Source organism: Schistocerca cancellata, chromosome 6 (genome assembly GCF_023864275.1).
Source record: "Schistocerca cancellata isolate TAMUIC-IGC-003103 chromosome 6, iqSchCanc2.1, whole genome shotgun sequence".
Classification (NCBI taxonomy): domain Eukaryota; kingdom Metazoa; phylum Arthropoda; class Insecta; order Orthoptera; family Acrididae; genus Schistocerca; species Schistocerca cancellata.
In genome coordinates this window covers 30,263,904-30,275,131 of record NC_064631.1, presented here as the reverse complement: position 1 = coordinate 30,275,131, position 11,228 = coordinate 30,263,904, and the positions used below count along the sequence as shown (strand labels likewise).

Genomic DNA, 11,228 nt, shown 5'->3' with positions numbered 1-11,228 from the left:
TTTGGAAAAGTGTCAACGTTATCAGGTGATACTTACGTCAGAATGGTCGTACAGTCTTTCTGATTTCACGTAACTAGAGCCGGAGAGGCGATAGGTGGAAGCTAGAAGTGAAACTGCGACCTTCGGTGTATCTGGCAATAAACAGCCGAATGCAAATACGTATTTTAGTACTAGGAACTTGTTAAGCGCAGTTTTCCTGCTCGGCACGAAACAAAATTAGAGGCAATATTTTAAGATGTGATTAATTTTAATGTGAGCTAAGTAAAGCAGGCCACTTAGCTCAGAGAGGCGTAAGTAGGTGGCCACTGTGGGTTTAGAGGATGTGAGAGGGGGATGTTTTATTGTCTTCCAGTGCTGACAATTCACTGGCATGACAACTCGTACTGATCATCTGCTATGGTATTAATTTTGCCACTAAATTAAGATGGATTTGTGAGTGCGCTTCAGAGATTATCTTCAAATGCGATAGTTCCGTATAGAAGCAACGTTAAATTAAAGCCGTTGTATTACAACTCAATGAGGAAAAGAAAATCCATTCAAAACATTAAATATATATGATGCCACATGCTGTGTAATGCATTTAAAATTAATTTCAGTTACTGGTAACAATAAAAAAGCCGCTCACACAGTCAAAACACCACTACTCACTCAAGCAGTAGCAGTGTCAAAACTTTCGGGTCGCAGAAGACTGCAGCAGGCTCAAACACAAAACAGCGGACACAAAATGTTGGGATTGGTTGTACACTTCTAACGATCAGTGCCAACTCATCGCTTACTTACTGTAGGTAGTCTGCTGAGAAGTCTTATGAAGCTTACTAGCTAAAATTACATTGGTTGATATTTAGTCCAAGATACCTCTCCACATTTTCATTGATGGCTCTTGATCAAAGAAATTGAAAGACCACTGGCTTAAGAGCTCTGGAACAGATACGACCAAGAAGTTCTTAGAAGGGACAGTTGCCTCTATGAACTGACAGCCTAAAAGAGCTAAAAAGAAATAGTTTTGGCAGAGGCGCCTGGTGGGTACAGAAACCAGGTGGCATCTGTGAGAGTTGCGTGAATGTTACTACGCTCAGTGGCTGTAACTGTGGAACCGCTGGTTGTGTCGCCTACAATGTTATTGGAGAAGGGTGGAGCCGGAAGGGAATGTACTACTACACACAGGTGGGTAAGATCCCAGCTGCTCGCCAAAGAACGCAACCCTGGAGACGATTGTAGCACACACCACCTTCAACAACGTGATGGATCGAAGTATTAATATATCCCGCAACTAGCACAAATTTTATTTCTTCAGCTTCTATCATTATCATAAAGTTGACTCTTATGTCTGAAGGAAAACTTAATTACATCAGTGATTCTTGAGTTTCTCCCGGCGTATTTGATGATCAAAATATCCGCGGGTGTACTGCCGGTCTACAGTGTCCAACGGACACAATATTTCGGCGATCATACATGTCGCCATCATCAGGTGAACTGACGGACTGAGCTCCTGTGAACGTGCCGGCTCGGAGACCCGTACGTTATGACCGCTCAGAGGGAACTGGGTTCGGTCTCGGCGGCGGCCGATTTGAATACCCTCCGCCCGCGGCGCGCTCTCTCCGCTGTCCGCGCCCCGCGCCACGGTCGCGCGGTGGAACAGATGGCGACGGCGTCTGATATGACGTCGGTGTGATGGCTCTGTCCGCCGTGGTCGTCACAACTACACGTTTGCTCGATTTACTCTTGATTGACCCAACCGACCGTGACTGTGGCTATAATCTTAGCAAGGCTTGGGAACCAGCGATTGGGTTAATCATGAGTAAATCGAGCAAACGTATAGGTGTGACGACCACGGCGGACAGAGCCATCACACCGACATCTGACACCGTCGCAATCTGTTCCACCGCGCGACCGTGGCACGGGACGCGGACAGCGGAGGGAGCGCGCCGCGGGCGGAGGGTATTTAAATCGGCCGCCGCCACGACCGAAACCAGTTCCCTCTGAGCAGCCATAGCGTACGGATCTCCGTACTGGCACGTTCACAGGAGCTCAGTCCGTCAGTTCATCTGATGATGGCGACATGTATGATCGCCGAAATATTGGGCCCGTTGGACACTGTAGACCGGCAGTACACCCGTGGATATTTTGATTAATTACATCAGATCTATAGATCACATGCACTTGGTACAAGCTGAACACGTGACTCGAAGTGTTAGGGAGGGTACTGGACTAGGGTAGTCCCTGCAGCTGTGATACCCGGGCTAAAGTCCCAACCATGGCAGAAAATTAATGCATTTCTTCAGCTTCGAACATTATCGTATATGCCTAAGTACTAAAAGCGTACTGTCAATACATTCTTGGATCGCAGCGTAACTGGAAATTGCCTTAGTTTATCACTCAGAAATTGCTCTCACGTACAGCAGCCTGGGACGCATGAGCAGAAATACGTTGACTGCACCCACGTAGTTAGCCATGCAGGAATGTCGTATAACGGTACTAACGATTCTCCACAGCATTTGGGGTAATCTATAATGCACTGAAATATCCGCTGTGATTGCAACGTGTTACTTGGTGAAGGATGATCATGATTAACTTATTTTTAGTACGTTTACGATATTTCCTAACGGTGTCACATTATTCCCAGTTCCAATTACCATTTTACTATTCATTATTTTGAAATATGTAACTTCTGTTTTGTCCACAGATCAACAACCGCTACTGGTGCGATAGCTGGAACGGTACTGAGGGAGACTGTCACGTTGCTTGCAAAGGTAAACACTTACGCGTGTGTTTAACGTCCGTTGACTCTCGTAGATTAGCTGAATAACATTGTGTAACACTGTCATTGGACAGGCTGAAACAGCTTCTTATTTTGCTTTTATTACTGCGCAGATCCGAAAGTGAAGCAATTTTCAAATGCTTATGATTATAGTACACCCCTTCAAAATGGACATACTTGGGTTAGTCAAAGCGCTCATCAGATTATATAATGTAAAAAAATGTGGAACTTTTGGCAGACTTCAGAATTAAACAAGGTAGAAAGTGTTATCTTGAATTGTGGTACAGGATGCCTCTCAGGAGTGCAGAAACACATGCAAGTATACGACAGAATGAAGTTTTACGTAACACTTCTCCTTACTTGCAATCACTTCTCTATACACGGAGAACGGTACAACTCCTGATAGATAATTGTTAGGTTTCAGCAACCTTCAAGCTATGTGATGGGTCTACAGGTTCCTAGAAGGACTGTTACCGACAGGATTGATACTTCTTGTACATGACTCGGTCACGAACGCAAACTACCACTTCTCATGCAAGAACTGTTGAACTTAGTGTTCCACACGGCCCCTGTTTCCTCTGCTAGCTGAAATACGTTGTTTTCATTTAGAAGACTGGTTTGATTCAGCTCTACACGCTCGTCGAAACTGTGCAAGCCTCTCCAGCTCTGACAAGGGAACCTCCCCATCGCATCCCCCCTCAGATTTAGTCATACGTTGGCACAGTGGATAGGCCTTGAAAAACTGAACACAGATCATTCGAGAAAACAGGGAGAAGTTGTGTGGAACTATGAAAAAAATAAGCAAAATATGCAAACTGAGTAGTCCACGAGCATGATAGGCAACATCAAGGAGAATGTGAGCTTAGAAGCGCCGTGGTCCCGTGGTTAGCGTGAGCAACTGTGGAACGAGAGGTCTTTGGTTCAAGTCTTCCCTCCAGTGAATAGTTTAATTTTTTATATAATGAACTTCGCTCTCCAAAATTCCAGGACATGTTCAGATTTGCTTGGACATATGCAAGATTTGACGGTCTACACACGGAAACATATGAAAACGTTAAAAACATATGTTTTGACAGAGCACAGGGAAAACTGTTGCATTCATTTGTTGCAGTTTGTGACAAACTCTTATGTTTTCATCACTTTTTTGGCAGTGATTACCACATCCACAAGAAAACCTAAATCGAGCAAGGTAGAAGAATCTTTTTACCCATTCGCCAAGTGTACAAGTTAGGTGGGTCGACAACATATTCCTGTCATGTGACGCACATGCCGTCACCATTGTCATATAGAATATATTAGAAGTGTTTTCCTGTGGAGGAATCGGTTGACCTATGACCGAGCGATCAAATGTTTTCGGTTCCTATTGGAGAGGCACGTCCTTTCGTTTACTAATCGCACGGTTTTGCGGTGCGGTCGCTAAACAGACACTAAATTTGCTACAGTGAACAGAGGCGTCGATGAACGAACAGACAGATCATAACTTTGTGAAAATAAAGAAAATAAACTTTTCTCTGGAGGGAAAACATGAACCAAGGACCTCTCGTTCCGCAGCTGCGCGCGCTAACCACGGGACCACGGCGCTCCTGAGCTCAGACTGTCCTTGATGTTGCCTATCTTGTGCATGGACTACTCAGTTTGTATATTTTCTTATTTTTTTCATAGTTCCACACAACTTCTTCCTGTTTTCTCGATTGATTTGTGTTCAGTTTTTCAAGGCCTATCCACTGTGCCAACTTATAACTAAATCTGAAGGGGGGGGGGAGGGGGGGTGCGATGGGGAGTTTCCCTTGTGAGTAACTATCACAACCCACATTTACTGTTCGGTCACACTGCGACCAGCTATCAGAAGCCTTTAACCGCCACCTTTTGCAGCTCGAGACGTGCAGGAAGTCAGATTGAGGTGATCATGTACATTCTCGATTGGGTTTAAATCCGGAGAGTTTGATAGTACGGCATACTCGTCCTAGCCCTCCTCGAACTATGCACGTGCACTGTGAGCTGTGACAAGCAGCATTGTCTTCCTGCGTGATGCCGTCGTGGCGAGGAAAATCGAACTGCATATACATGGCGTCCAGAAAAGGACTCCCTGATTTCAAAATTATATATCTCGAAAACAAAGATCGATAGAAGAATGCAGTAAACGGTATGTTTATTGTGAAAGCTGTAAGAAGTTTATACAGCAGTTTGATATAATAGTTACAAAAGCTGCTAACAGATGGCGCTGTAATCGCCATACGTAATGCCTAGTATAAATAGTGATCCGAAGCCCAGAGCGATCAGTTCCACTATTGAAAGGTGAAAGGAGGTAAGTGTACCGAAGGAAGAGTTTAAAACCATGTACTCCATTGAAAAATGCGTTTTTCTGGTGCTAGAGTACCACAGGTTAGAAGAGAGTCCTACGGCAACAAGGCGAAGTTTTCAAGCACGATTTAAGGTTCCAAAAGGACCCGATGCGAAAACCATTCGTACGCTCTTCGCAAAATTTCAACGAACGGGCAGCGAAACTGATGATCTAGTGAGGCATGTTGGCCGCAAGCAAACCGCAGTTACGCCTGAAAATATCGCCACAGTTTCTGGAGTTATTCAGCGTAATCCAATGTCACCCCTCCGTAGAATTGCATCTGAGACTGGTTTGAAGCGTTCCAGCATGCAGAAAATACTGAGAAAGAGCCTACACATGTTTCCATTCAAAATTCAAACGCACCAGGCCATACCCGTACGAGCTGTGCAACAAAGGGTTGCCTTTGCTAATCAGATGATTGATAGTGAAGGATTTAATGTTGGTTGCATCTGGTTTACAGATGAAGCACACTTCCACCTGAATGGATACGTGAATAAGCAGAACTGGCGATTTTGGGGTTCCGAAAAGCCATATTGGTGTGAAGCGAAACCCCTGTATTCTCCTAAAGTTACTGTGTGGGCTGCAGTATGCAGCAGAGGCATTATTGGCCCCTTTTTTCATTCGAGAAACAGTCACTGGAGCACGTTACGTTGCAATTTTGGAACAATTTGTCGCCACACAGCAAGCGTTAGATGATCGACCAGGTACTGAATGGTTTGTGCAAGATGGAGCCCGACCACATCGGACCGAACAAGTGTTTCGCTTTCTTGAGGAATACTTCGGGAATCGAGTCATTGCCTTGTAATATCCCAAATTTACTGGTGCAGGCATGGATTGGCCTCCATATTCGCCGAATTTGACTCCCTGTGACTTTTTTTTGTGGGGCACAGTGAAAGACATGGTCTACCAGAAGCATCTCGCCACGCTGGACGAGCTTGAATCTGCGAACTCTGTGGCACGTGAATCCATTTCGGTTGAGACACTACGAAATGTGATGGCGAATTTCATTCTTCGTTTGCGCCACCTCTGTAGTGCCAATGTGAACATTTTGAAAACATTGTGATGTGATTGTTTGCATAGATACGATTATTTCACTTATGGATGCTGATATGAGCTGTACAGCGTACAGCGCCATCTGTTAGCAGCTTTTGTAACTATTATTTAAAACTGCTGTATAAACTTCTTACAGCTTTCACAATAAACATACCGTTTACTGCATTCCTCTATCGATCTTCGTTTTCGAGAGATTTAATTTTGAAATCAGGGAGCCCTTTTCTGGACACCCTGTAGGAGTGGACACGTTCCCAAAGAATAGATGCGTAGAAGTATTGACCCAATGTGCCTTCCAGAATGACGAGATCATCCAATCAATGCCACTAAAATATTCCCCAGACCATACCGCTCCTTCCCGGTTGCACGGTGTTTGCTTCCAGACATTTCACGCCGTAACGCCAGCAGCCATCTGTCCGATGGAGCATGAAACGTGATTCATCTGAAAAGGCCACCTGTCGCCAGCGGACGTCCAGTTGCGGTACTGGTGTAAAAGTTCCATCCCTCGTTACCGATGAACAGCAGTCAGTATGAATCACGTGCCTGCTGCGGAGGCCCTTACGCAGCAACGTTCGCTGAACGTTCGCTGAACGTTCGCTGAGGAGACTGCTGGCAGCCCATTGGTTCACCTGGGCAGACAGCATCTATTCACCTGTACACACCTCCGCAGCTGTCGTTCACCTGTCACCTGTTGCCTGTGATGCACCACAGTTGCCTCCGTGCCAGTTTTGGAGAGCATCATTTTGTCATGCACGACATACAGGGTTATTGCAAATGATTGAAGCGATTTCACAGCTCTACAATAACTTTATTATTTGAGTAATTTTCACAATGCTTTGCACACACATACAAAAACTCAAAAAGTTTTTTTAGGCATTCACAAATGTTCGATATGTGCCCCTTTAGTGATTCGGCAGACATCAAGCAGATAATCAAGTTCCTCCCACACTCGGCGCAGCATGTCCCCATCAATGAGATCGAAAGTATCGTTGATGCGAGCTCGCAGTTCTGACACGTTTCTTGGTAGAGGAGGTTTAAACCCCACAGAAAGAAATCGCATGGGGTTAAGTCGGGAGAGCGTGGAGGCCATGACATGAATTGCTGATCATGATCTCCACCACGACCGATCCATCGGTTTTCCAATCTCCTGTTTAAGAAATGCCGAACATCATGATGGAAGTGCGGTGGAGCACCATCCTGTTGAAAGATGAAGTCGGCGCTGTCGGTCTCCAGTTGTGGCATGAGCCAATTTTCCAGCATGTCCAGATACACGTGTCCTGTAACGTTTTTTTCGCAGAAGAAAAAGGGGCCGTAAATTTTAAACCGTGAGATTGCACAAAACACGTTAACTTTTGATGAATTGCGAATTTGCTGCACGAATGCGTGAGGATTCTCTACCGCCCAGATTCGCACATTGTGTCTGTTCACTTCACCATTAAGAAAAAATGTTGCTTCATCCCTGATAACAAGTTTCGCACTGAACGCATCCTCTTCCATGAGCTTTGCAACCGCGCCGAAAATTCAAAGCGTTTGACTGTCATCGGGTGTCAGGGCTTGCAGCAATTGTAAACGGTAAGGCTTCTGCTTTAGCCTTTTCCGTAAGATTTTCCAAACCGTCGGCTGTGGTACGTTTAGCTCCCTGCTTGCTTTATTCGTCGACTTCCGCGGGCTACGCGTGAAACTTGCCCGCACGCGTTCAACCGTTTCTTCGCTCACTGCAGGCCGACCCGTTGATTTCCCCTTACAGAGGCATCCAGAAGCTTTAAACTGCGCATACCATCGCCGAATGGACTTAGCAGTTGGTGCATCTTTGTTGAACTTCGTCCTGAAGTGTCGTTGCACTGTTATGACTGACTGATGCGAGTGCACTTCAAGCACGACATACGCTTTCTCGGCTCCTGTCGCCATTTTGTCTCACTGCGCTCTCGAGCGCTCTGGCGGCAGAAATCTGAAGTGCGGCTTCAGCCGAACAAAACTTCATGAGTTTTTCTACGTATCTGTAGTGTGTCGTGACCATATGTCAATGAATGGAGCTACAGTGAATTTATGAAATCGCTTCAATCATTTGTAATAGCCCTGTACTTTAACCACGGCGGCACACGTAAGTACAGTGTTAGCCGTCTGGGAAATGCTTTCACCCTTGGCCAGTCAATAATCACGCCCTTCTGGAGGTCAGATTAATCGCACCTTTAACGCATTAAAACGACTGCACTGTTTTCCGCGCCGCCTGAGCGCTTTATCTCCCCTCAAGTACTGGTGCTGCCATCTGTGAACAGGTATTGCACGTCGCCATCGCACATAGAAAGTAGTCACATTAATGTGAGTATACCGTATATTTGGAAATATTTACTGTATTAAAGTCTTCGTAAGCCTCCACAATTTTTATCTTCTCCTCCCGACACCCGTCTCGCCCCCCCCTCCCCTTACCCCTTACCCCCCCACCCCCACCCCCCTCCTCACACTACCCTCCATTACAGATTTGACGATTCCTTGACCTTTGCTGATGTCTGTCAATCGATACCATCCTTTGGTAAAGTTGACCATAAATCGTTGTCCTCCAGCTCGTTTCAGTACCGCCTCATTACAGAATCAATCCATCCATGTATTCAGTAGTGTTCTGTCACATCACATGTCGAAATCTTCCATTTTCTTCTTGTCTCAACCATTTATCGTCCACCACTAAAGTGAGAGACTTCTTAAAACCTATTTATATTAAACATTGTTAGTGTCTTCTTTTCCGGAACAGGTTTACTTCCTGTAGCCAGTTTGCACTTTATAACCTCTCTATTTTTTCGGTTATAAGTTATTTTTCTGCCAAAATACAAGGATACTCATCTGCTGCTTTTAGTGTCTCATTTTCTTATCTGAACATCGGTAAATTTAATACTACCTCATTCCATTAATGTTAACCACACACTCATTCCGTTCACTCTTTAAACTCCTTTGCTCTCATTATGGGTTAGAGGTTTTGTCTGACAGTCATCAGCAAATCTCAGTTTTTATTTCTTCTCCCTGAACTTTACTTCACTTTCCAAATTTCTTCTTTGTTTCCTTTTCTGCTTGCTGAAGGTACATACATGAATAACATCATGTATAGTCCTCAATTCCTGACCCATTCCTTTCTCATATACTGCTTCACCTCCACGCCCTTAGATTGTTAAAACTAGAGTTTGGTTTGTGTTACGGTTGTATATAACAATACATTTCGTGTTATTTTATCCTTGCTATGACCGGAATGTCAGAACCTGTATTTGTCAGCACTATCAAGCTTTCTCTAAATCCACAAATACTACAAACGCAGGCTTACCTTTCTTTGATCCGACTTCTAAAATAAGTCGTAAGGCCAGTACTGCCTCACGCTTTGCCACCTGTCTCTGTAAGCCAGACTGCTGCCTCATCTATAACAACCAGTCTCGCTGTGCCCGCAGACCTGCTGGACGACGACATAGACGACGATTGCGAGTGCGCACACCTCATCTACTCGCGGCAGGGCTTCAACGCGTGTTACGGCTGGATCAACCGCTGCAAGGACAAACCTCTGCCAGATCTTTCAAACTGCTGACGCTCGCTGCCGTCCACCTCAATACAAACCGGTACCGCGTGGGATGGCAACAAGGAGAAGAACGCACTCAACTCCTGGCAACAGTCACCCTAGATTACAAGCAACGCCATCGAACACCTCGAATGTAACGACCTACCGGCAGTCTTGCATCTTCCTGTATTTCTCTTATATGTGCACTTCCTCTTCCACTGAAGAGTTCTAACTATTGATTCAAGTATGAAGTTGTCGGGATATGAGCGCCTGTGCTTCTTCCCATCAAAACCAGCATTACTACTTCGACACTGTAAAGACGCTGGAAAACCTATACTCTCAGAAGTTTCAGTACACAGTGTGTACAGTAACTGGACTTTCCAAATCATGTTACGAGTTACTGCACGAACGGACTTAAAATATTGATTGCCTTATTTTAGATACAAAATTTCTGTGAATGTATATAGATCAAAATTATCAGCTTGGAGATGAGTAATGATTCGAGGAATGAGCACTTCATAAGTAATAAATTAATGTCCTTGATATGTTGTAGTAATTCTGTGAATGCAACTTACACCTTGTCGTATATTTTCATCCTTTTTTACTTAATTACCGATATTATGTCGCAGCTGAAGACCATACCAAACGCACAATTGCACTCGACACCAGCAGATATTGTAATAGAATATCAGATACCGGTATTTCAACAGTATAGCTTACGTGAAAATAATTTCCTAGATACCAACACAACAAAACAATGTTTGAGAGCAAGTAGCATGGCGCTCAAGACCAATGATGTATGTCTGGAAGTTAAAGATAGTTCATTTATTTTTTTGTACTTGTATCAGTTTATATTTCCATGACATTCTGGGGCTGTGAATTTTACTTTTTATAGACGCAGCTGTTTTGCATGTATCACACTCAGAAATTGGTGTATTGACTGTGTAAATAGCTTCTATTTTGTTCAATAAAAGCTGTTTTGTAAAGCTGTGGTAACTGATTTGTACTAACTGTCTTATATTTTCTGTGTGATTCCCGGTGCTTGCCAGCTATCGTAGTTAGACGGGACCACGTTTTATGATGCATTAACCATTCTTGTAAGTGTAGCATGGTGGAGTGAACCTCTGGAAAATGGACTGCACTTTGTGTCCATTTATTTCATTGTGTCTATCCTTCCCCTTGTCGTTATTGCGCGGCTATAAACTATAGAATTTGTATTTGATTGTAGGTTCGTTTCCAGAGCAGCTATAGGACAGAGCTACATAGGTTGGCACGAAAATCTAAGTGAAATAACTCCTGTGAGGACCTAAGAAAGCTGCACCTTATCAGTAGTCTTCGAGGCTTGGTAGAATTCCCCCCCTCCCCCCCTCTCCCTCCCCCCCCCCCACCAGGAAACTCACCACTCTTGGGCGAGTTCGTGCCTGCCTACCATGCGTCCCCACACTTTACAGCATCTCTTCCCTTTTCATGCTGCATGTCCACCCTACTGCTATTCTTTTCCCACTACCTTATGGAATGTCTTGGATAGTTTCGGGAATTCGTTCCGA

The 11,228-nt window shown here is 44.6% G+C and overlaps 1 protein-coding gene across 1 annotated transcript in view; it reads left to right on the top strand.

Annotated features, from left to right (window-relative positions):
* The window catches only part of LOC126191331 (lysozyme-like), a 312,485-nt gene extending 301,839 nt beyond the window's left edge, over positions 1-10,646 (top strand). Inside the window, exon 5 of the mRNA XM_049932165.1 lies at positions 9,578-10,646. Within this exon, the coding sequence (XP_049788122.1) occupies positions 9,578-9,711 (134 nt within the window). The 3' untranslated portion in view covers positions 9,712-10,646. The remainder of the gene's footprint in view (positions 1-9,577) is intronic.
* The last annotated feature ends 582 nt before the right edge of the window (positions 10,647-11,228 follow it).